The 27,405-nt window shown below is 41.0% G+C and overlaps 1 protein-coding gene across 18 annotated transcripts in view; it reads left to right on the forward strand.

Moving 5' to 3' along the window:
- The window catches only part of KCNMA1 (potassium calcium-activated channel subfamily M alpha 1), a 976,002-nt gene that overhangs the window by 675,392 nt on the left and 273,205 nt on the right, over window positions 1-27,405 (forward strand). For 10 of the 18 annotated variants that reach the window (XM_089682563.1, XM_089682562.1, XM_089682551.1 and 7 more), the window contains exons 14-17: window positions 1,108-1,263; window positions 12,134-12,243; window positions 12,633-12,701; window positions 14,731-14,742. In XM_089682563.1, coding sequence (XP_089538689.1) covers window positions 1,108-1,263; window positions 12,134-12,243; window positions 12,633-12,701; window positions 14,731-14,742 — 347 coding nt within the window. The remainder of the gene's footprint in view (window positions 1-1,107; window positions 1,264-12,133; window positions 12,244-12,632; window positions 12,702-14,730; window positions 14,743-27,405) is intronic. The other 8 variants (XM_089682564.1, XM_089682552.1, XM_089682566.1 and 5 more) reach the window with 1 other exon arrangement.

Below are 27,405 nucleotides of genomic sequence, written 5' to 3' on the forward strand. Positions count from 1 at the left end.
TGGTGGGACTTTCCCCCCTCTTCCTGTCCCTATGAAACCTGTACAAGAAATGTGGATATGAACATTAGAAATAGGAAGGCATGGCAACAATCAAAACATTCAGCCATTTTAACCCTTCCCAGCTCAACTAAAATATTGTCTTTATTTTTCTTATTGTTTCCTCTCCTGATGGGAAGTAAATAGCAATCTCCCTTTTAGCCTAATAGACTACAATAAAAACCTGATATAGACTCTAAGCCTTCCTTACTGTATCTGAAACAAAATACAACATTTTGGCTGGAGGTGGGCTTTAGGTTTGGTGAAGAATTTGCTTAAAGCTGAGCTCCACACAAAAGGGGACGTTCTGCTTTAAGGACTGCTCCCCCGCTCCCCGTTAAGGATTGGCACTTTTGGGGGGGGCGGGGGAGCGGTACCCAAATTTGACAGGTACCCACTCCCACTTCCGGATCGCCTAGGCGATCAGAAACGGAAGGTGTCCTCCCTCCCTGTAGTCTTTTTGGACATGTGACAGGTCCCAGAAGACTACAGGATCATTCATGAAGCGCAGCGCTACTCGTGCATGCGCAGTGGGTAACTGTTTGTGAAGCCGCAAGCTATCACAGCCAGGTGCACACACTGAAGATGCTGGCCTCCAAGAATACAGGACGGCTACGGGGGACACACCGCTGGACTGAGGGACAGGCAAGTGGCTGTTTTTTTAAAAGTCAGCAGCTACAGTTTTTGTAGCTGCTGACTTTTATTGTTTGACATGGTGAGTGGAACTCCGCTTTAATATGTACACCCTGAGTTTTATAGATCTTTGAGTTACTATGATAGGAAAATTAGATAATAGATTCTTGTATATGCATTGTTCCCTATGTTGTATAGTAAAAGTATTCATCTATACATTTTCAAGATCACTGGGCTTAATGTATAAAGGCAAACCGCACTGTGCAAAGTCCAGTGACACTTAGCAATTCATCAACTTTTCAATAATCTTATTTTGGGAAACTTACATTTTATTGGTTGCCATGGGTCACTGCAGTTTGCAAATTGTCATTGCGCTTTGACCTGTGCCATCGATGCATTGCCTTTTGCTTATCAATATGTACTTTATTGTGCCTTCAGGCTCATCTGCTAAATATCCCTAGCTGGAATTGGAAAGAAGGAGATGATGCCATTTGTCTGGCTGAGTTGAAGCTTGGCTTCATTGCTCAGAGTTGTCTGGCACAGGGTCTATCCACCATGCTTGCAAATCTCTTTTCTATGCGTTCTTTCATAAAGGTATGAGTTTTTACTCTTAAATTCTTCTTTTTTACATTTGTAGATCTTTCTTTCTAAGGTGGTTAATTGTGCCAGATAAACATCAATGTTTGTATATAAAACTAATGGCCATCAATATCTGTTAAGGTTTTCCATAGTGTAGAGTAGTGATAGTGAATTATCATATCAGGGCCTGGGAAGGCCTATATTATGAGGTCATAAGTCAGTCTTTCCTCAGCACTGTTATATTAACATGAATGCTTTTGAACTGTCCTCTTTTCATAGTACATATCTGAAGGGCATAGTCTCTGTTTGTATGCAGAAGATTCCTACAAATAGGATAAAATTTATATTTTTAATTCAAATCAGTTATGTGTTGATGTGAAACAGTCTTTAATAGCATATACCGTATTTTTCGCTCCATAAGACGCACCTGACCATAAGACGCACCTCGGTTTTAGAAGCAGAAAACAGGAAAAAAAAAATTCTGAACCAATGGACTGCAGACATAGTACAGGAGATGACCAGAGACTGCGGACATAGTACAGGGGATGACCAGAGACTGCGGACACAGTACAGGGGATGACCAGAGACTGCAGACACAGTACAGGAGATGACCAGAGACTGTGGACAGTACAGGAGATGACCAGAGACTGCGGACACAGTACAGGAGATGACCAGAGACTGCGGACACAGTACAGGAGATGACCAGAGACTGCGGACACAGTACAGGAGATGACCAGAGACTGCGGACACAGTACAGGAGATGACCAGAGACTGCGGACACAGTACAGGAGATGACCAGAGACTGCGGACACAGTACAGGAGATGACCAGAGACTGCGGACACAGTACAGGAGATGACCAGAGACTGCGGACACAGTACAGGAGATGACCAGAGACTGCGGACACAGTACAGGAGATGACCAGAGACTGCGGACACAGTACAGGAGATGACCAGAGACTGCGGACACAGTACAGGAGATGACCAGAGACTGCGGACAGTACAGGAGATGACCAGAGACTGCGGACAGTACAGGAGATGACCAGAGACTGCGGACAGTACAGGAGATGACCAGAGACTGCGGACAGTACAGGAGATGACCAGAGACTGCGGACAGTACAGGAGATGACCAGAGACTGCGGACAGTACAGGAGATGACCAGAGACTGCAGACGGTACAGGAGATGACCAGAGACTGCGGACGGTACAGGGTTGACCAGAGACTGCGGACGGTACAGGAGATGACCAGAGACTGCGGAAAGTACAGGGATGACCAGAGACTGCGGACGGTACAGGGATGACCAGAGACTGCGGACAGTACAGGGATGACCAGAGACTGTGGACAGTACAGGGGATGACTGCTGACCTTTGGGGAGGGAGGGGGAGCAGGTACCTCAATTTGACAGGTACCCGCTCTTACTTCCGCGGAGTTGTTCTGTGATCTTACCTGTTCCTCTATCCAGCCGCGCGCTGTCTACCCGGCTTCTGTAGTGTGGCGCTCGGCGGACAGCCGGATGCCCAGTGCGCATGAGCAAGAAGCGCTGCGCTTTGTGATTGGTCCGGCGGCTTCTGGGATCTGTCATGTGACCCAGGTACCGCCTTACCATTCACAAAGAGCACCGCTTCTTGCGCATGCGCACTTGGGACCCGGCTGTCACGCACACTACAGAAGCCGGGAAGACAGCGCTCCGCTGTATAGAGGAACAGGTAAGGTCCCACTGCAGAGCTGAGCGGCCGGCCCGGTATTCTGACACGGCGGTGGTGGAAATACCGGACTGGCCACTCCATATTCGCTCCATAAGACGCACTGACATTTCCCCCCCTTTTTTGGGGGGAAAAAAGTGCGTCTTATGGAGCGAAAAATACGGTAATTATGCTCAGAAAGATGCTTGTAAATTATTTCTTAATTTTTTTCTTTCTCATCTATTGTGGGACACAGGGAGACTTTCAACTTTGGGTTTTACTGCCGCCTACAGGAGGAATAAAAAAAAAAAAAACTGTTGGCCTGCCTAGGATAACCTCTCCTACTACCTGTATACCTCCATTTTTTGCTAGTTCCCCAAAAGGATGGATAGGTGTGTAAAAGACTAACTTATTTTTTGCTAGCACTTTGTTTTTTTTGTTCAACTTCAGGCAAGACTCATTTCCTAAATTGCTGCTACATCTTTGTCTCTTCAATTGTTCTCAGCTTGGTTTTTGGAGTACTTAGGGCACTTCTGGATGTGACATTGCAGAGCTAGTCTGGAACTGATCTTTGGGCATGGTGTTCTATACAGAGCACTTTCCAGACTGTGTTCTGTTAAAAGCTATCAACAGAGCACCTTCCAGGTCCAGAGCTGCTGTTGGAATACTCATGTAGTGAACAGGTTGGTCAGTCCAAACACTGGATGTGGTACCTTCGTTACATAGGTCTCTGGATGCCCTAATTCCTGTTTCTGCTGGTTCTACAAGGGGCTAACACTGTGGGAATCAGCACTGATGTCACGCGCTGGATAGATTGTCGTATGCACGCTCTATTTACTGCTATAAAGGAGAAAGCATCTTCATACTGCTGCTCCTGTTTGCAAAGAGCCTGCTACCCATCTACAGTAATCTTGGTCACCTCTGGCCATCTGACCTTCATTTGCTCCCAACTGTCTGAGATTCATGAGTACCTGTGGACTTGCTTCTTACCCTGAGCTTTTATGGTGCCCTACCGCAACATGTCTGATTTTAGACTATTAAGAGTTCCAAGGCTGCTTGCAATGCATCTACAGATGGTGCCAACATCTGCATCCAGAAGTAATTTTATTCTCTGTCTTCTTTAGCTTCCTTGCGTGTGACTGTGATATCTCCCCTCTTGGTTCAGGTTTTCACCACAATCATCAATCAAGACTGATTCATATCACTCAGTTATTTGCTGACTCTAACTGCATAGGCTGCAAGCACATTCTTGCTCTCTCGCATGTGAATTCTGTTTCTAATTTGAATGTGGCTTAGTAGCTAATGAGCCTTTGTGTCAAAGTCTTTGACTCTTAAGTAACTCCAATCCTTCACTAATGAGGCTACCTCTGAAGTGTCACAGTCTACTGCCATTACTCCCAAGTTGAAGGAGACCATTTCAGCCTTTATTAAACACCACTCTGAAACTTGAGGATTAGCCTCAAGTTTCAGAGTGCTTCTACCAGTGCTGTTTCTAGTCTTGGGTTGTTTAATACTTGCGCGGTAAAGACATTCCCTTTGTAACTCCTTTTCCAACCACAGTTCCAAGGAGATTGCAAACAAATGATCCCTCTTAAATGCTTATTAGCATTGTATCTGTTTGGAAGGGCTTTGTGTAGAAGTGGTCTATTCTTGCTGTGTATCCAGCAGTGCCATGTGTTAAGAGGGATTTTACTACTCTAGTAGTGGATGCAAGGGCAGCACATGGCTACGTGGTTAGCACATTCACCTAGCAGCACTAGGGTCATCTGTTTGAATCCCAGCCACAACACTACCTACACAGAGTTTGCATTTTCTCCCTCTGCTTGCAGAGAGTTCCTTAGGACAATCTGGTTTTTTCCTACATGCTGGTAGGTTCATTGGTTCCTGTCAAAATTGGCCCTAGTATGTGTATGCATGAACTTGAGTTAGGGACCTTAGATTGTAACCTCCTTGAGGGCAAGGACTGATGTGAATGTATAATATGTAAAGAGCTGCGTAAATTGAACTGATGAGCCGTTTTCCAGGGCTCTGTACATGCTGGTGGACGTGCCTGTTATCTGATCCTAGCTGTCAGCTTATTTTGTCAAACCACATCTGACTGGACAAAATCCCTTAAAAGTGAGATGACCGCTACCAAGGTTGATCCCTCACTTATATAATGCATGGAACAGATGGCTGTAGTGTTAAATTTCAGGAAGGCTACAATCTCAAATCTTGCATGTGTATTATATCAATACACCTAGGTTTTTGTGTATCCAAGGTTTTGTTTGCCCAGTTTCTTTTGACAGAATGGTTCCAGGAGTATATGCAAGCCTGCTCTTTGTTCCTTAGCCCACAGAGGGTGCTAAAATTTTGCATGGAACCCACCAGGCCTGTCATCACCTCCCTTTCACCAGGGAGACTTTGTGGCTTCTGTGTACATCAATGACACATACCCACATGAGTCACACCTACACCTAGCATTGGTAGTCGGGCATTATAGCTGGCTTCTGTGTTCTTCGCCTATAGCAGCCCCCTTTCCCATAAGGCAAGCAGATCTACCAGTACCCCCCTAACCCCCCCCCCTCCACAAAACAAAAGGCTCACCAAAGTGAGAAATCTGCATATAAGGGAACCAAAAGAGCACCAAACATTTGTCTCAAGAATCCAAAAAGTCCTTTTTTCTTGTCACAAATAATAATCTCAAAAGTGTTTGATAGTATATATAGATATAATATACTGCAGTTTTAATATAGATATAAACTCGCATGTTTGCACCAGCAGGTTAATGCAGGGTGAAGAATACACCTGATGTAATATTTATAAATAGTTTTAAACCCTTTTGAGTTCAGGCCTTCTTCAAGCCCTGATGAAGGGGGAGTTTTTGGAACCTTCATTCTGAACCCTCTTTTTTTCATGAGAGTCCTGGGTCTGATGGTAGCCTCTTTCAAAGCATTCCCATTTGCCCAATTTCACTCCAGCATCCTGCACTGATCTAGTCCCTGGATAGACCCACTGGTCTGTGATTGAGGACCAAGTTGTCGCTGGCTTGGTTGCTTGGGAATCCAGCTGTGGAGTCAGAGAAGACCTTCCTTCCCATCTTTTGGAGGATCCTCGCCAATAACATCAGCCTGTCAGGCTGGGGCAAAGTCAGGTTTCTGGCCTTTTGGATTCTGTTTCAAAAACCATTGTCATCTCTGTCACGTACCTTGGTTGAAGGCCGAGTCAACGAGAGGGCTGCCCTTGTGGCTCTAGTCTGAGCACCCCTGAATGTGGCGACAGAGGTGCAAAGAAGCACAGCTGCCAATAGCTTGATAGCAGGTGATTGTGACGGTCAGGAATGTAGTCAAGTTGAGCCAGGGTCACACACCGTGAGACAGCGGCGTGGTCAGGAGGCAGGCCGGGGTCAGTACCGGGTTAGCAAGCAGAGCGATCTCCAGTAGCAAGCTGGGGTCAGCACCACGAGATCAGGTAGAGAATAGTCAGAGGCAAGCCGAGGTCAGTACTAGGAGATCAGGCAGAGAGTATTTGAAGGCAAACTGAGGTCAGAATCTGGAATCCACAGAGCAAGGTCAGGAGCAAGCCAGGTCAGTAATGGAAGATCAGTCAGTACAAGCAGGAACACAGGTCACAGGAAGCTGAAGAATATCCAGTGATTAGTACACAGCTGAGTCTCCTTTAAATAGGCTGGTTGGCACCAAAGCATGAAGACGTGCATGCCGATGCGCGATGGCGCATAGGAATGCACCTACGTGTCAGTGCACGCTGGATATTAGCCTGGGCTTGTCTGTGTATTGGTACGTGTGAACGAGCATTAGCTGCACGAGAATTAGCATTAGCTGAAGAGAGATATACGTGAGCTGCAGAAGAATTGGCATTAGCTGCACTAGTTTCCTGACACTCACTTTTTCCTTAAGACCTTTACACAGGATTTCCTGTATAGCTACTCTTGTCCATTCCCCTGTGACTTCATGGGAACTGAATTTGGTTCTCTCTGCACTTCATAAGCCATCATTTCAACCCATTATAGACATGCCTTTCTCTACTGTCACCCACAAAGTTGTGTTTCTTTTAGCCATCGCCACTGCAAGACCACTATCTGAACTTGTGGCCTTATCCTGCAAGGAACCCTATTTGGTTTTGTAAAGGAACAAGGTGGTGTTAAGGCCCAGGACTTCTTTATTGCCAAAGTAGTTTTTCCCTTTCACTTCAAGCAGAACATTGTTTTTCTGTACCTCTCTACAGCTCCAGTTCTCCAAAAGGAAATTTCCTCCCATTACCTGTATGTGGTTTAGTCTGCAAGAGTCTTTCTGTCAGCCAATTCTTTTTCAGGATGACTCATCCCTTTTTGTAGTCCTGGATAGATCCTGTAAGGATACACTAGTTTCTCGTTGCACCATTTCTTGGTGGCTCAAGCAGACCATTATCCAAATTTATGGTCTCAAGGATGAGGTTCCACCTTTACCTACCAAGTCACACTCTACTACGTATGTAAGTGCTTCTTGGGCTTTTGGTATTAGGCGTTTCCCAAATTCACAGGGCTGCTGTCAGGTCCTCTGTTCACGTGTTCTTTATTTTGTACCAGGTGGATGTTGTGGATTAATGCCAGCTTTTGGAGTAAAATCATTCAAGCTACTTTTAAGCTGCAAACAGTCCCAGTCCTATATTGTTTTATTGGGTTTGTTAATCTTTTCTGCATTGCCTACCCCTTAGACTGCTTTTGGATGTCTCAAAGGTTAACCATTTGCCATTTTGAGGATTTACCCCCCCTTCATGACCAGGCCTTTTTTTGCTATTCGGCTCTGCACTATTTCAACTGAAAATTGCGCAGTCATGCAATGCTGTACCCAAATGAAATTTACATCCTTTTTTTTACATAAGTAGAGCTTTCTTTCGGTGATATTTGATCACCTGTGCATTTTTTATTTTTCCGCACTATAAACAAAAAAGACTGAAAATTTTGATGAAAGCCAATATTTTTTTAAAAAATATTAGTCATAAATTTAAGCCAAAATGTATTCTGCTACATGTTTTTGGTAAAAAAAAAATCCCAATAAGTGTATATTGATTGCTTTGTGTGAACGTTTTAGCGTCTACAAACTGGTATAGATACTGCAATTTACAGCAATTTTTGCTATACAGCACTGCACTAGTTTAACTGACAATTGCACGCTCATGCAATACAGTACATAAATTAAATTTACATCCTTTTTTCACACAAATAGAGCTTTCTTTTGGTGGTATTTGATCACCTGTGCGCTTTTTATTTTTAGCGCTATAAACAAAAAAAGACCGAAAATTTTGAAAAATGATATTTTCTCATTTCTGTCATAAAAAATATCCAAAAAAACTCAAATTTCGTCATAATTTTAGGGCAACATTTGTTCTGCTATTTTTTTTGGTTAAAAAAAATCCCAATAAGTGTATTGATTGCCTTGTGTGAAAGTTATAGCATCTACAAACACTGCTTATAGATAATGGAATTTACAGAGCTTTTACTTTTTGACTGCCTATCACATTTCTTGAGATGCTAATATACCAGGACAGTACAAACACTCCCAAATGACCCCTTTTCGGAAAGTAGACTCTCTAAGCTATCTGCTGAGAGACATATTAAGTCCATGGAAGATATATTTTTTTCCACAAGTTTTTGGAAAATGACAAAAACATTTTTTTTTTACACAAAGTTGTCATTTAAATTATATATTTCTCACACAAGCCATGGGTAAATGTGGAATTACACCCCAAAATACATTTTGCTACTTCTACGGAGTATGGGGATACCACATGTGTGAGACTTTTTGGGAGCCTAGCCACACACAGGAGCCTGAAATCCAATGACCACTTTGAAAGCCTGAAGGTGCGTAACTTCCTCATTACACTTTCTCACTACCTATCACAGTTTTGGAGGCCCTGAAATGCCAGGATAGGTTGTTAGGCCCTCTGAGAGCAGCACTAGTACTGGCACTCTGCTGCATATGAGAGTCATCAAAATTTACAGGCAAGTGCTAGCAGAGATCAGGCCTGATTTTGCGAACACTGCGGTTTTGTGTGCAATGTACTGTATCAAGTGACAGTGACCTACTGACACTGCATTTGCTGGGGGAGAAGGGGGGGGGTAAGCATATGGGCTAAACACAAGTGCTGGCAGGTGCTGATCCCACTAACGCTGTGTTTATGGGGACATATAATAATGTGAACGCTGGTATAGTGCTGATCTGATCAAAGATATTGATCCATTCAGACACTATACTAGCAATAGAGGTTTATTGTGTATGAGCGTGTTCCTGGCAATCAAGGGGTTAAATGTGATTACTGGTGTACTGATGGGCAATCTGCCGCTATCTGGGAGGTGTATGAAAACCATGGAAGCATGAATAACGTGTATATATATGTGATTTTGCACACCCATGCCAGCCTTGTAGCAGTATTTCTGTTATAGGGTGGTCAGGAAGCGGTTAAAGAAGCGGCTTGCTTTACTTTAACTGACAATTGCGCAGTCATGCAGTGCTGCATCCAAGTGAAATTTACTTCCTTTTTTTCTCATGAATTGAGCTTTCTTTTGGTGGTATTTGATCACCTGTGCATTTTTAATTTTTTGCACCATGAAAAAAAAAGACCGACCATTTTGACAAAAAAATGATATTTTGGACTTTTTGCTGTTAAACATGTCCAGAAAAAAATTTAAAAATCGATTTTTGTCACAAAGTTAGACCAAAATGTATTCTATGACATGTCTTTGATAAAAAAAAAAAAATCCCAATATGTGTAAATATGTGTAAATTAATTGGTTTACGTGAAAGTTATAGCATTTACAAATGGCCGTATAGATACTGGAATTCTTTTTTTTTAATACTAATAATGGCGGCGAACAGCGACTTACAGCAGGACTGCGGCGGGCATTCTGACACTGGGAGGAACTGACTTGGTGTCACTGGCATCCCCAGTGACACCAATACAGTGATCAGTGCTAAAAAAACAAAAAAACACTGACACTGTAATAATGGCACTGGGCAGGAATGGGTTAACATGAGGGGCAATCAGAGGGTTAACTGTGTGATTGGAGTGTTTTACTAGGGGGCGGGGGGGTATGTTCTTCACTGTAAGCACACTGATCGGGATGGCTGTGCACAGCTATCCAGAGCAGTGTGCCCAAACTGACAGGAAGGAGGGCTGTTGGCAAACAAAGCCCTCCTGTCCTGTCGGTGATCACCGGTAATCAACAGGCGCCGGCGGGTAAACACTAGCCAGGATCCGGTGATTGACACCCGCGGCCTAAAGGGTTAACCGCCTCCCGCCCGCCATATAGTAGAATGATGGACGCAAGGCGGTTGTCTCATTCTGGGAGGACGTCATATGCCGTCCTCCCATTCTAACCGCGCGGCGATCGGCAGTGCGCTGTGTCCCTCGAACACAGCAAATCACCGATCAACGGAAAGGGCCGAAGATGTCGGCTCGGTCATGTGATCAGCTGTGTCAAATCACAGCTGATCACATGTAAACAGGGAAATGTCGGTTGTCGGCATTTTTCTCCTCATGAGCTGTCACGCTGACAGCTCGTGAGGAGAGGAGAGCCAGTAATCGGCGTTCCTCAGTGGGGACATGTACACAGATCATCAGAGCACTGATGATCAGTGTGCCCTGATGATCTGTGTAGCACCAGCAGTGCCACCTGTCAGTGTCCATCAGTGCCACATTTCAGTGCCCATCTGTGCTTCCATTCAGTGCCAGTCAGTGCCACCTATCAGTGCCAGTCAGTGTCGCCTATCAGTGTGCATCAGTGCTGCCTAACAGTGCCGGTCAGTGCCACCTAACAGTGCCCATCAGTGATGCCTGTCAATGCCCATCAGTGCCACCTACCAGTGCCTCCTCATCAGTGCCTATCAATTCCACCTATCAGTGTCCATCAGTGCAGCCTATCAGTGCCCATCACTACAGCCTCATTAGGACACATCAGTGAAGAAGAAAAATCACTTATTTACAAAATTTTATAACAAAAACTAAGAAAAAACTTTTTTTTTTTTTTCAAAATTTTCAGTGGTTTTTGGTTTAAGAAAAAAAAAACCCAGAGGTGATTAAATACCACCAAAATAAAGCTCTATCTGTCACAAAAAAATTATAAAATTTCATACGGGTACAGTGTTGCATGACCGTGCAATTGTCATTCAAAGTGTGACAGTACTGAAAGCTGGAAATTGGCCTGGGCAGGAAGGGGGTAAAAGTGCCCTGTAGGCTAGTGGTTAAAGACCTCCTGTTGCACTTAATGAATGAGGGATACATGTCCAACCCCCCTGTGTTTTTGATCATACTCTTGGCACTACTTTGCTGCAAAACTGAGGCATGCTGTTTGAAGGAGCTGTTAGCCTGGGCTGACCTTAAGACTTTTGTTTGCCAATGTTCAATCATCCTGTAAGTCTGGGCTTGAAAAGCCGCTCGCCAAATGCGAGGAGAAATTCTCGAGCGGTGAGCACAGATGATGGAGCGGCTGCGCTCCAAGCCTGATTGTGAAGCCGAGTTCCGGTTTCCAGCTTCTTTGGGACCGCTGCTGAGGGGACAGGTGCAGGAGAGGTCCGCTCTCATCCGCTGAGCGGAGACACCCTCTCCACCGCCGCGGGGGACTCAAGGAGTAAGTACTGTATACATGTCATATCACTATAATGAAGTACAGGGGAGCTGGGATATACATTACTGTATACAGTTTTATATTTTGGACTCTTTATTCTAAGGAAAAATTTAATTTCATAAGCTTTAAGGGGGCGTGGTTGAGGGCAGGGCTGGGGGCGAGTCGGGGGTGGGGTTGGAGGCGGACCTGGGCAAGGTTGGGTGGGGCAACTGGTGGAGAGTAAGGTTTGTGCCTGGTTAGTAGGTCTAGACTCGAAATTTTAAGCCCTACTGTAGGTTGCAGTCCAACCCAAAGGTAAGACTTGTGTGTCCCTCAATTCACTTCAAGAAAAGGATTTTTATGGCGAGTACAAAATTCCTGTGTTATCTGTTTGACAAAGGTTTGAGAGATTTCCATTCTACATGAATCTAGTTGACTATTAATACCAGTCTTTGTAAATTCAGACATTGCATTGTGGATATTTCTGCTAAAACAACCATTAAAAAAGCAGAGGGGCACCAAATACTTTATAATTTTACCCAGTTTTACCTTTATATATTAAAGAATGTGTGCTTGTCCAGAATAATTATTAAAATGTTCAGCTAACTTGTGTTGCTTATGACAGATTGAAGAAGATACATGGCAAAAATATTATCTGGAAGGTGTGGCTAATGAGATGTATACAGAATACCTATCCACTGCATTTGTGGGGCTCTCCTTCCCTGCGGTGTGTGAGTAAGTACAAAACATTTTTCTTCGGTACACAGAGGAAGGCACAAATAGGCCATAAGTAAGGTACCCTAAAACATCATTAGAAGATACTTGAAAATAACAGAGGTAGTTCAATGGCAGACAATACTGTACACATTAGTGCTAAGATGCTCAAAAATTCTGATGTGAATTTTCAGAATATTAGTGACAATCTAGCCAAATTAACACTGTGCTGTAAATGCAGCTGTATAATCGTATCTAATCATATGTGTGCTCATTGTCCTACTGTACATTTTACAGATCCTTTCTAGAATGAATGAGGAAGGTCTGCTGCCAGCAATGCATTAATGTGATGGTATGAATGTTAGCACCTTTATTTTTCCATTATTCTACTGTTTCCTTGAACATTTCAGGTTGTGCTTTGTGAAGCTGAAGTTGCTGATGATAGCCATAGAATACAAATCTGAAAAAGGGGAAAGCAGGTAAGTCATGACTTGAGAGATGCCTGACAGAATTTTTCTGTATCGTTCTTTTCCTCTTTCAGTTTTTTTGAGTCCATACAAATTGTTAAACCTGGGCCTTCAAAATGCTTCGTTTTCTTTTCACTAGAAATTATATTTTACAGTTCTATGTCTACATCCATTTAAAAAACAGATTCCCTAGTGGAGATAACGCCTACTTTTCTGCATTTGGTCCCTTAAGCTATGTCCAATTCCATTGATAATGGTTCTAATTATAAAGTATATCCTGAGCAAAATTGAAAGTGAGGTTTTTTTCCTATGTTTCTCACATTCTTGAAATCATAATTTTTTTGATTGCATACATAACCAAAAAATGCATATTTGTGACTGCATACTGAATTCAAATTCAAAAACAAGAAATGCTTACATAGTACATGGGACGTAAAGATGACATCATAGTACCAATACAAAATCTAAAATGAGTTTCTGTTACATGATTTTACTCATGTGACATTGCTTCCACAAGTACAACCCTCATGCTCTGATCCTGCTTAACCACCTCACTCCACTTTATTCCATAACCATATTCAACTAAAAAGCCAATCAGCCAGAAGTCCCTGATTTGCTAATAATTGATTTGCTGTTATGTTATAACTAACTTTCCCCCATCCTTATGTTTTGACCCTTTGTTAATTTCCTCCCTCACTTTTATGTTTATTACTGTTTATTTAATTATTTGTCTAAACCTAACACTGAGCTGTTTTTCTGCTTTTTCAAGAACCATGTGCACACATACCTCTCCAGTACCCATCCCTGTGCAAAGTGAATTACCTAGCGGAGTGCTAAATTGATTAAATGATACTTACAATAAGTTGTAATATACTGAAATATTTGGATTCACACTTTTATTTATGTGCTTATTGTACAGATACTACATCATGAACAGCCTGGGACTAATGTTATAGTCACATTTAAATAAAGTGTGGTGCAACTGGTATTCTTTACTCAGTCTTCTAAATGATTGAGACATTTGGTCTGAGATTGTACTTTTCAAATTTAAAGATCAATACTGCATATAAGACATAATCATTTTGGGCAGAAACATTGCAGTCAACCACTAGACAGCAAATACTTTGCATCATAGTCTGATACCATACTGTGCTTGCACATGGAATCAAATTGTTACATAAACTAAGAGGTAATATAGACTAGCCTGACACCCAGATGAGACATTCTGATGAAGCATGGAATTAAAAAAATGCATCAACTGGCATTGACTTGACAAAAGTTTTTCTTGGCTAGTTGGAAAATTTTTTGCTAATGCAGGGTGCATGTGGGGTACACACTATAAAAACTGACAAATCGCTGTACTAACACTAATTATGTTAATACAGTGATCTCCCCCACTAAGCTATTGTGGTCTGACAGGGGGACTGCCCTCCCGCCAGGACACACTGATCAGTGCTCATAGCCATTGGCTGCGAGCACTGACCAGATGCCGGGCCTCTGGTTTTCCAGCATGCCCGTTCGACAGAAGTCAGACAGGCTGCTGTACACACTGACCAAATGTTGGCTGGTTTCTGTTGAACCGGCTGATATTTGGCCAGTGTGTAGCAGCCTCCTGTGCAACAATTAGCAGATTGTACTTGGTTCACGTGTATGTGTAAAAGGCTGAAAAGGGATTTTCCTAGGGTCTAATGATGGGTTTACAGATCATAGGGACAATTAAAAAGTAGTTCTTCTTTGAGATGTATAATACAATGAGTGTAACGCATTGTGTTACAAAATGTACATAATGATACTTAGTGATAACCAAAATATAATGCACATAATGATATGGGAATAAAAATACAGGGAAGTGAAATGGAGAGGTATGAAGCAGTAATTTTCTGCACACAGATTTTGTTTATAATATTTGTGTCTATTTTTAGTTATCTGTTTTCATAAATTTTATGTATTATTTATGGGGGGCTGGGATGTCTTGGTGTCCATGAATTTCTTATCAAGGTATTTGATTGGAAATCTATATTTTTTTTCTTGTTGTTTGCAGAAGCAGAAAGCGGTATGGCTTTCCACATTAACTGTGCCTAACCCTCCTTCACCAAACTTCACCCTAACCTCTCCTCCTCACCTATGGACTCATAATCAGGAGCTCCCTCTGAAGATTAACACACACAAAAAAACTCTGGCTGTCTCTTATTTCCTCATCTGTGCACATACGCATACATACACGATACATATGTACATATATAAGATCCATATATATGGCTATACATATGTGTGTGTGCATATATATATATATATATATATATATATATATATATATGTACATTTGGATATATATTTATATACACCTGTGGATGTGGAAGATACATAATATAGTCAGTATATGAATTGGATATTTTTATATGTCAAGTCTGATCGCAGTATGAAAGGTTATTTATTGGTATATATGCAATTCACAGAGCCACCAAATTTTACCAAATGCAACATTGTATTACTCATCCAGTCAGATATTACATCACTACAAAAGTTGCCCATTCTGCCTGATGATCTCTCAGATGCATTTGTGTATATAGATATATACTGGTATAAGTGCATGGATTCCGTACATATAGTTTTCAACATATGTATATGGATGGGTTTACATGCACCTATATGTGTATGTGTTTGTATATAAATGTGTACACCTATATATATATGTATTGTGCACTGCTGCTGTACAAGAATACATATGTTCATCCACCAAGGTGAAACTAAAAAGACTTAACTAAGTGTACTTATCTGTCAATGCTCAGCATATTCCTACCCTCCCGCTGTCGCTCTAACTTCTTTGCAGGAATTGTTTTAATCCCGTCACTGCCAGCAGGCTAGAACCCCACTGGTCCCTGGCATCTATGGGGTTAAAGGCAGACTTGTGTTTCTTTTGTCAGTTGTCAAATGGAAATTGTCATTTCAGGTCTTTGTTCCCCCAGGTGGCACTGTCTGTGGCAATGTTTTGTGTCTGTCTGTGTCATGGTTTATGTCCTTCCCACTGTTCCCCATCTATCCCGGTGTCTCAGTCTTCAGCAGAAGTTGCCATTAATAAAGTTCAGTTTGTACATTCTCACTTCATGTCCTGGATTACCTTAGCCAACATATCTTTCTAAACCTTACCCTAATATCAAACCCACCACCCCCTGTCCTCCAGGAAAATATAAAAATTCATGTTAGTTATATATGCAGCATATCAAGATATTAAATCTATTTTGTTCTGGAAAGCAATAACATGTCTTATGTTCCAGCAGCCTAAATATGGCCCTTTAAATTCACATGTGTTTGTTCTGAACATAACTATATCCTGAATACTGCTATTCTGTCACCCCATGGCCCATACATACTATTTTGTTAAAAGCATCTCATGAAATCAGCAAATACAGCAGTAGTAATATTATATTTTATACAACAAATATTATTAGAAGGTTGGGCCCAAGTGTGAATTTGTGGTATGGTAGTGCTGAAGATAGGAACAGAGCTGCTTGTGATATAACTTTCTATGGTGCATTTATTAAAATGCAATGCTGAATGTATAAACAAGATAAATTTAGGTGGACCTTGCACTAAAATGGAAGGTCTGCTTATTACATACAGACCCACACCACCTATCTAACAATGGCACATGAAACCTGTTAAAAAAAAACTCCCAAAAACTAAAAATACATATGTGTAGAGAAAAGTTAAAAAACATTATGACCTTTAAACTCGCTTCTGCACTAGTGAGGTGCGACGGCACAGTTTTTCTGATGAGATCCTGGGAATGGTGTGTCTACAAAACCTCCAAAGACATGGGATTCTCAGTATTCCCAGGTTCTTGATGGAGGTACCATGACACCACACTCTCTAGTTTGAAAGCCTGGTTTAAGGTAATGATGTTTTCTAACGTTTCTCCATAAACTCCATTTGTGTTTTTTTGCATCTATTAATGTATTATGCAGTGTTTTTGATGAGGTGGGTTGGGTGGGCAGTATGTAATAGGCAGACCTTGCATTTCAGTGTAAGGTCTACCTAAAGTTTAAATACAGAGAAAATATGGTATACCAGCTGCTTTATTTTGCAGGCAAACACGTGGTCTATATCTGCAATAGTTTAAAGTCAATTTGTCACCAGGAATAGAGGATAGAGTCCTTCAGTGTCCAAGTTATTATTGCAGTGTAAACCTAATTCATTTATTAATAGATCCTTGTTGAATAGTTATCTGTAAGGTTTATACTGAATCAGAAATAAAGTCACTATCACTGCTGATTGCACAGCAATAGCAAAAGAATATCTTAAAATCAGCTTTGAAGATGCTTTTAGCCAAAGTGTCACATATTATGTTAGGCATTACTAAGCAGGTTTATTTGAATAGAGTAATATGTAAATGGACTGTAGTGATTGTCCATGTGATCTAAAATACAGTTTTTAGACAATGATTTTATCAGTATTTGTAGCTACAATTTCAGATTTTTCAGACACAAATATCTTTTTCAGAGTGAAGTTATTGGTAAAATTACTTGAGTTGTGTGGCTAGCTTCCTTCATTCTTGTTATGCAGTCTATTTAAATAATAGACATGTCGAGCAATTTTTTGAATTGTTGGCTTTTCCTTGAATTGAAGTGTTTACCCTCATGTTCTACAAGTACCCCTTCAGTTTCATGCTGTCTACTGAAGGAAGGCATATGGATTTGTGTCAACTAAAAAGGTGGTTTTTATATTTTTTACAATAATTTTGAGTAACGTATAACCTTAACATGACTCTTATAGTAAGATGCTTTGTGACTACATAATTTTATTTCACAGTCATTATAAATGAGTTTAAGGTATCCCACTTCCATGTGTCCCCTGTGTATCACATACTGCAAAAATATTCTGCTTTTGCAACATAGCCATTAAATATGGCATAATCGGACAGTAAATTGTTCTTTCTGTAGCTGGTTCTCTGTTCAAGGCTTCCTGTCCATTGTCTTTCCATCAACACTTTAAGTGAGCCTTTTCTCTTTAAAATGAATATTCCATCAGCTTGATGTGGTAACTTGAGAGGAGAGGGTATTTTCTTAGTTCTCTCTCTCTCCAGTTTGTCTTGTCTGTGTGAAGTGTTTTTATGACCAGCATTCATCTCACATCTTTGTTTTGTCCCATCCTCATGGGTGTGGTTTGGGTGTTCCTAAGAAACTTCCTGCTAGTTTAAAAACTGCAGAGAAGTTATTGCAACATAGGGAGTGCATTGTGGCTTGTCTTGCTTGCCCCTTTTAAGTGGTGTTTCGTGTTTTTACTTGCATGATTTTTTATTTGGGTTGTGAAAAAATGTAACTTTTGCTGCTGTTTTAATACAGTGACAAGTGAGAGCTTGGAAGTTATATGGCATGGATTCCTAATCCTCATTATTTGTTTTTTTTTGTTTTTTTTTTCTAATTATTTTTGTTAAGTCCTGCAAATTGCTGGTGTTTAATCATTGTACTATTAAATGATAGTGTGTTGCATTCTGAAAGTAAGTGCAATGAAATATCTTCTGTGTTTCTGTTTGCTTGCCTTTACAAACATCTCACTTCAATAACCAAAGCTCCTAAAAAAAAAAAAAAAAAGTAAAAGTCAGGAAGGCCAAATGGCATACAAATAATTCAACTGAACACACATACACAAAATATTAACAAATTAGTTTTTTTTACAGACTTTTTGATGTAGCAATATGCTTTATATGATGTGCTAACTCATTTACAAGTTTCAAATGCCTGCTTATTATGAACTTGTCAATGGCCAAATGCAATAACACAAAATGATGAGGCAAGGTTTGGAGTGCAGATTCAGCAAGGTTAGGAGTGCAGAACAAAGTGAAACCTTTTAGTTTGTATTTTAAACTTTGAAGCTGAACTCTAAGGATGAAAAACCTTTATCCTCGCAGTTGGTCCCCCTCCCCACTGCAAAGGGTTATTCACTTGTTTTTCTTAGGGGATAATGAATACGGCTATATACTTATTACTTTCTCCCTGAACAGATGGAGCTCTGTTTAGTGCTCCAGAATGTGGACAGGCCTTCAACATCCTCTTGTACAATGCAGGACTGCTGGCTCTGCACTGTCCATGATGATATCAGAGTGCTGCAACCAGGCAGGCAGCAAGGAGAAAAGACTCCAGGGGAGTGATCGTAGGAAGAGAAGCAAGCCTGTGGAGGCAAGGAATAAGGTAAGTATATCACCTTATTCAGTATTCCCAAGGCAAAAGGAGCAGTTAAAGACTTTTTTCTTGCTTACTTAATTGTATAGCTTACAGCCCTTTAGTGGGATCTGTAAAGTTTATATTTGAACCAAGGTTAGGGAATTACTGACTAGGAGCATTTGTTTAAATTGTGTCTTGAAAGTGTTTGGAAAGCCCAAACTTATTTTTGTTAGATAAACTGCCTTGATAAAGTATTCATACTCCTTAAAATTTTCCACATTTTGTCATGCTACAACCAAAAACGTAAATGTATTTTGACTGGGATTTTATGTGATAGACCAACAAATAGTGGTACATAATTGTGAAGTGGAAGGAAAATGTTAAATGGTTTTCAAAACATTTTACAAATAAATATCTGAAAATTGTGGCATGCATTTCACCAAATAGTTTGGGGTGTCTACTTTCCAAAAAGGGGTCATTTTGGGGGGTGGGGGCATTTTATGCCCAGCATGAGAAGTTTATGCCGCGCATCACTCACTCCTCTAACCGCCTGAAGACCAAGCCTTTTCTGACACTTTTATTGTTCATATCTCTGTATTTGTTGCTAGAAAATAACTTTGAGCCCCCAAACATATATTTTTTTAAAGCAGACACCCTAGTGAACTTTTTTTTTTTTTTTTTAAATTACACTTTTTTTTACTTTTAATGCACAAAAACACAATATATTGGCCATTTATTTGGTAAAGTATAAATGATGATGGCATGCCGAGTAAATATATACCAAAACATGACATGCTTTAAAACTGCGAATGCCCTGTGCAATGGCGACAAACTGCATACATTTTTAATATCCATAGGCAATGCTTTAAAAGCCTTTACAAAGCCTTTACAAGCTACCATTTACAGAGGATGTCTAGTGGTAGAATTGCTGCTCTTAATCTGACGTTTGCAGCGATACCTCACATGCATAGTTCAACCACTCTTTACATACTGGCACAGGGTCAACGCAGGTGCGGGGGGGCTTTTTTTATTTTTAAGTTAATTTGATTTTTTAGATTATTTTTACACTGTCCCTTTCATATTTGTCTTTTTCTTTGATCACTTTTAATGCTGTCACAGGGAATGCAAATATCCCCTATAACTTCAATGGGCATTGTCATATATTCTTTTTTGAGAAATCTGGGGTCTATCAGACTCTAGATATCGCCTCTGCCCTTACATTATCTAATCTCACCAAGATCGGTGTGATCAGATGCTTTCCCAATATACAAATGGCGCTGTTTATATCCTGTGAAACTGAAGTGATGAAATGTTCATAGCTTCCGATTACTTAGACTATAGAGATGATTGGCACCATTCCGGTCTCCAATCAGCTCTATGGTCAGCTGGCAGAAACACCAACTGCATTCTCAGGTTCCCCCGATGACATGGGAATGCCTGACAAGGCCATGGAAGGCAGCAGGGGAGGGGGGCATCTTTTCCCGCTGCTTGTAAAAGCAATCCTGCAACTAATTAGCCAATAGGATTGCTTTTATATGAAAGTAGATCTCCGATTGAAAAAAACGATACCAGGATGATGCCTGCAGCTGTAGGCATCATCCTGGTATAACCACTCAAAGTCCACTGATATACCAGTACGTCGCTGGACTTTGTTGGGTGTATATGCTATGTTCAACCTGTGGGCTGAGTGAAAAAAAGAGAAGAAATCTCTGCCAGAAAAAGTGTGTGGTATGCCCACCATTAGAATATACTGCCCTGCATCCACCCACTTCTAATGGTGGGCACACATGAAATGTGCCAAAAAATATTATAAAATATATATGCCGAATCATAGGGGCCATTCACCCACTGGCTACCCCAGGCCCCCATTCTTCGGCATATATGCTCTATTTTTTAACTGCAGACTAAAAATGTCATCCAACAGCACTGCCCACTCTGACTTATGTATATTCTGAGAGCAAGTTCCTGTTGCTGTCAGAATAAACAGGTCGGGGCTGCAGCTGAATGACATTCCTGCAACGAAAACTGTAGCAAAATAGTAAAATCGCAACAGTAGAACCGTAACAACTATGACAACAACAAAAAAAAAAACTATAACTATTATTGGTTTTTAAAATGTTTTATTTTTTTTTTAATTGAACGTTTTATTTTGTTGGGGTTTTTACAATTTTTTTTTTTTTTTTTACACATTAACTTTTTAAAACAGATTGCAGGGTCTCTCAAAATGCGATAGCCAGTTTCCTGACTACCTAACATCTTTTGAGACCCTGTGTAAATATGTGCCCTGAACTGTACCGTGCTGTATCCTATACTAATACTCCACTAGTGTATTGTAGCGACGGAAGCAGTTCTTGAGGCAGAGACCAGGTTGGCTAGGACAGGAGGAACAAAAAAAAGCGGGTGTCTCGTCTTATTCTATGTCTGCTACAGACACAACATCTTCTTTGGGGTGACCTTTGGGTTGGGGTACCAGAGAGGACATCCGGAAAATGCCTCTCATGCAGCCGACTAACTTCATCTGGATTTGAGGATTGGGCCACAGCACCTTCTGGATACAAAAGGGCCATGATGATCTCTTCCTGGAATTTTAGGAAGGATTCACTTCATCCAGTTGCTTTGTAAATTACAAAAGCATTATATATAGCCAATTGAAATAAATAAATAGACACCTTTTTGTACCAGTGTCGAGCTTTCTGGTAAACTAGGTACGGATTCATCATTTGATCATTGAAGTCCACCCCTCCCATGTTAAGGTTATAAATAAATGGAGTGCAGCGCTATAAATAGTGATAAAGTTGGCAAATATGAAAATACATAAGATATAGCAAAAGATCAGCATCAATATTGGATCAACAGTTGAAAGGTGCAAAAGTTCAAACAATGTTCTGATGGCACCAGAAAAAAATCCTCTGCTTGTGATACATATAGCGGATAAAGATAGCAGAAATGTGCACTCACCGACCGCGCATTAGGAATGCGCATATGAATGATCCTCAATAAAGGTGGATAACACCGGATAGATAACAGGGCCCCCTCTATGATATGGATCATCTAACTTGGGTGAAGTGATGTGCAGCAAGGTTCAGAGGTCCGCTTAATGCCGGATGAACAGCCTGGATGGATGGATATATCCTCTGGATGCAGGTGCTGCTGTGGATCTGAGACCCTCATGAAGATGGTAAAAACAAAGAGGGAGTGCCCATAGTGTAGTAGGTATGCTTTATTCCAAAAAAATTTGTATAGTGGGTACAAGTACAGCTGTGTAACAAATGAATGGATAGTGTACTGTCCCCTGAAGTAAAATTGCCGCCGGACCTCCTTGTGATCACAGCGGTGTATGACGTCACACGTGCTGCCGGCTCCTCCTGAGGCCTTTCGTGCTACGGCAGTTCATCAGAGGGGAGGCCAACCAAGGTTGTTAAGGTTATAGTTGTGAACGCAGAGGGGTTTCTCAACAACGCCAGATACCATGTTAATTTGGACTGTCGTGTCTGCGTGAATGGAAGACAGGATGAAAACATCCCATTTGTCCTTCCACTTCACTGCAAGCAGTTCATCATTCCTCAAGCAGGTTTTCTCCCCCTTTCTAAGTTGGGTATTTACAAGCCGTTGGGGGAAACCCTGGAGATTAGGTCGCACAGTGTCACATGAGCCAATTCCAAGATTGTACAAATGTCTAAATAGTGTCACGCTTGTAGAAAAATTGTCCACTTATAAGTGGTACCCCTTACGGAACAAACATGGCACCAAATCCCAAACTATCTTGCCACTGCTCTTCATGTAGTCTGGGTAGTCAGGAGCTCTACTTCGCTGTCTCTTCACTCATAAACCCTAAATTTGTACGTATAGCCTGTGGCCCTCTCATAGAGCAATTTGACCCCATATCTGGCACGCTTGCTGGGGATGTACTGTTTGAATGCAAGGTGGCCAGTAAAGTGAATGAGGGACTCATCTACACAGATCTACGCAGATGTTCTGCTGGGACATATACACATCTGCAAATTTCTCAGGTGGTTTATGAGGGGCTGAATTTTGTAGATCCTGTCATGTTCAAGGTCACCCCTAGGATGACAGTGTGTTATCACTGAAAGCACATTGTCGTCTCATATCTTTGCCTGGTCATGGCAGTAGAGAACACGGGCATATGATGAATTGGATCTGTAGACCAATACGACTGCAACTCATTTTTTTTTGTAATGCCCATGTTGAGGGTTAGGCCCAAAAATGTTTAAAATTTGGAAACCGTAATGGGTTTCCATGCGAATGGTCTGGCAAGGTTTGAATTTGAGTCTGCGGCAATATATTGTTGAGCATATAAATTGTTTTTGCCCACAATCGAATTGTAGAAATCTTCTGTGAAAAATGGCTCCATAAAATCAAGGGAAGTTAAATTTGCTGTTTCTACCTGAATTCCGGGTTGGGCAGTGAATGGAGGAAGTATGGGTGCTGCAGAATCTGTAGGCTGCCAATCAGGATTTGCAAGCACGTCCGGAAGTCTGAGGCTGATTGTGTCAGGGAGTCTTCCCCTTCGCTCTCACCTTACATGCACAGAATCCTGTAGGCTTCTTCATTAGTGTACCTTTCGTTGGACGTTTTGGACTCTAAATTTACAGGTACCTAGTGTGACTCACGGGAAAAAGAGCACCTGGCTGTCAGAGACTGCTTGAACCGCTACAAAAAAATTTGTATAAGTTCACTGGGATGACACGGCATCCATCCACCTCTGGAAGACATTGATAGACAAAACGTATGTAAGGCGTGGCTTTGCGGTGTTTGGGTCCGTGCTCGCAGCCAGATAAGAGCGGCTGGAGCCGGCCTATTGTACATATAAATGCGTTGTATGGCAGTGTCGGGTTTTGACACTTTTTTATGTAAGTGGTTGGTGCAACCTTGCGCTATGAATGTCATTCTTTTCTTCCTTTGATACCTATGGGATGTGCTGTTGTGCTGATGTGGTGGACGTGTGGTGCTGCGGAAACTGCCCAAGGATCCATAGAAGGTCTCTGCCTTTATGTGAGTGTGCTTATTTTTACCAGCAACTCCATTTGGTGAGTTTTTTGGGGCATATGGTGGTGGTAATTGCCTGCTGGTACATACAAAAGTGTAGTGGTTCCTCCTGCACGCTAAATGAACTCTGCCTTACTTAATTGCCTGCTGGTGTTGGGTTGGACCAATAGAAGGAACTCAGGAGTTTGAATTAGTTTTTTTCCCATACGTGGTTTTTTGCACAAGATACTTTATTTAAGATTAACAGCACTTGTGACATTTTAGATGTATTGTGACACTTATGGACTTATGAGAATAATAGAAATATTAAAAAAAGTTTATTGATGGTATGAAGAGCACATTTCACTTTTGATTTTGTTATATGATTAAATTAATATTTTTATTGATTGCTTGTTTTTCACTTTAAATTGGTAAATATTGAGTTGGATCACCATTAAATCAGAGCTAGAACTGCCATCATTTGTTGCTAACTAGAACACAGATGAGTTGACTTTTAGAATTTTCAATATCGTACCTGAGTCTACCACTAAATATTGATAGTAGAAAAATATCTACCAACTAAAAAAAAAGAGGAAGAAACAACCATTTTTCTTAGCGTAACCGAGCAGGTGTGAGATATGAGAAGTAAGTGGGAGTGGTGGTCCATTGGTAGTTAATGAAGTAGTGTATCTTTAAATTGGTGCTTAGTGGAAAGAATGCCCCCCCCCCCCTCAGCATTGTGGTCAGTGGTAGGAAAATGGTGTCAATGGTTACTTTCTCCCCTGGGTCATGCTCCTTTTGCTTTGCTGAATATAGGCACTCTTAGGTGACAGATCAACTTGTATACTGATGGTGCAGATAGGCAGAGCTGAAAGTTTTTCATTTAATGTGCTGTACATTACCATGTGGACAGTAACTATATATATATCTATATATCTATATCTATATATATATATATATATATATATATATATATATATATACACACACACACTATATTGCCAAAAGTATTGGGACAAAATCATTGGATTTAGGTGTTTCAATCATCTCCATGGCCACAGGTGTATAAAATCAAACACCTAGGCATGCAGACTGGTCCTACAAACACTTGTGAAAGAATAGGTCACTCTCAGGAGCTCAGTGAATTCAAGCATGGTACCGTGATAGGTTGCCACCTGTGCAATAGGTCCATTCATGAAATTTCCTTGCTACTAAATATTGCACGATCAACTGTTGGTGTTATAACAGAGTGGAAGCAACTGGGAACAAAAGCAACTCAGCCACAAAGTTGTAGGCCACGTAAAATGACAGAGCGGGGTCAGCGAATGCTGAAGCTCACAGTGCACAGAAGTTGCTAATTGCCTGTAGAATCAATAGCTAAAGACCTCCAAACTTTGCTTGGCCTTCAGTTTAGCACAAGAACAGTGTGTAGAGACTTAATGGAATGGGTTTCCATGGCCGAGCAGCTGCATCCTAGCATTACATCACCAAGTGTAATGCAAAGCGTCGGATGCAGTGGTGTAAAGCACACCACCACTGGACTCTAGAGCAGCAGAGATGTGTTCTCTGGAGTGACTAATCACGCTTCTCTGTCTGGCATTCCAATGGATGTGTCTGGGTTTGGCAGCTGCCAGGAGAAAGGCACTTGCCTGACTGCATTGTTCCAATTGTAAAGTTTGGTGGAGGGGGGGGATTATGATGTGTGGTGGCTTTCAGGGTTTGGGCTTGGCCCCTTTGTTCCAGTGAAGGGAACTCTTAAATTGTCAGCATACCAAGACATTTTGGACAATTTCATGCTCCCAACTTTGTGGGAACAGTTTGGGGATGGCCCCTTCCTATTTCAACATGACTGCACACCAGTGCACAAAGCATGGTCCATAAAGACATGGAGGAGCAAGTTTGGGGTGGAGGAACTTGACTTGCCTGCACAGAATCCTGACCTCAACCCGATAGAACACCTTTGGAAGGAATTAGAGTGGAGAGTGCGTGCAAGGCCTTCTCATTCAACAGCAGTTCCAGACCTCATAAATGCGCTTCTGGAAGAATGGTCAAGCATTCCCATAGCCACACTCCTAAACCTTGTGGACAGCCTTCCCAGAAGACTTGAAGCTATTATAGCTGCAAAGGGAGGGCCAACCTAATACTGATCCCTGCGGACTAAGACGGGGGGCCATTAAAGTTCATGTGGGTGTAAAGGCAGATGTCCCAATACTTTTGGCAATATAGTGTTTATATATATTATATTGTGATCCCCAGTGACATGGCAACATTCAGCACTTTTGACAAATAGCTTGTAACAGCACATGTCCACCAACTTAGAGTTGTGGCTCTTGGTTGCTTACCAGCCAAAGCAAAAATGTCTTGGTGCCCCGGTGCAAAAACCAAGGAAGTGACAGTGGAATGAAACAAAAACCTGCTCTCACATTTATGGATTTCAGCATTACTGAATCTATAAGATATTTTCATTTCCTCCCTATTTTTAATTCTGTAAGTTATACGTGAGAGTATGTACCAGCAGAGTTTTAAAGGCTGTATTTTGCACAAGGAATGTGTACATTTTTATCATATAGTACTTTTTATACCCTACAGTCTGCATTTTCTTTGTATTACTATTTGCATACACTTCTAAATATTCCTAGTTTTAAAGTGTAGTGGAACATATGTGATTTTAACAAACTGCTTTAATGTAAGTTATGCCTACATATACCGCCAGCAACAGAAACTTGGCCAGAAAAAATTCTTATTTTCAGAATGCAACATTTAGTGTGCAGAGGCATGCTATGACTGTGCATGTCAGTTTTTGAATTGCTTGGATTTGCAATAAATTGTAACATTTTAAAGTATTGATGTTATACACATTTTAATCAGCATGGTCTAGGATTAGCTGAGCTCATTCTATCACTGCTGTATACATTTTGTCTTTAGTGTTGGCAAGCTGGGGTTTGCAGGCACATTATGTGTAATGTATGCTGCTGGTTGAATATAACATATTGCACCTGCCCTTACTACTGCATGGGGCTAATGGTACAGAATAGCTAGATCACAACATCAAAATTTTGTTTTGCATTTGCCAATATTTCCCTTTTGCATGAAGTTAAAAACAGTCCCATCTACCATTCCCCATCTGCATCCTTTCAGGTTCATAGAATATTTGTATAAAATAAATCTTTTACTATAATGAGGAATCAGATCAAAAGTGATTGATGTAATGTAGGATTGGCTACATACAAATTTGAGTTTATTTGAAATTAAAAGAATAAATGTAAATATGCCTTGCTGAAATAATGTATGTTAAGATTATATATCCATTAGTTGTAGTTTTTATTAGGTGTTGCCTGTCTATGTCAGTGATCTTTTTAGTCCCAGACTAGAATGGGCTAAAATAGTTGTTTAAAATAAGAATGTCTCTTGCACATTCTGTAACAAAACAAATACGAAAGAAATTTTATATGGCTAAATCTTTGTCAGAGTAAGGAAGCACTCATATGCATGTTTGCAAATGTGTATTATCAGACATTTAAGCCAGCTATTGTTTTAGTTTGTGGTCCTTTAGTTGACATTTCCAAGCC

Source organism: Staurois parvus, unplaced genomic scaffold, assembly GCF_062004578.1.
Source record: "Staurois parvus isolate SC_StPar_1 unplaced genomic scaffold, SC_StPar_1.0 ptg000291l, whole genome shotgun sequence".
NCBI classification, from domain to species: Eukaryota; Metazoa; Chordata; class Amphibia; order Anura; family Ranidae; genus Staurois; species Staurois parvus.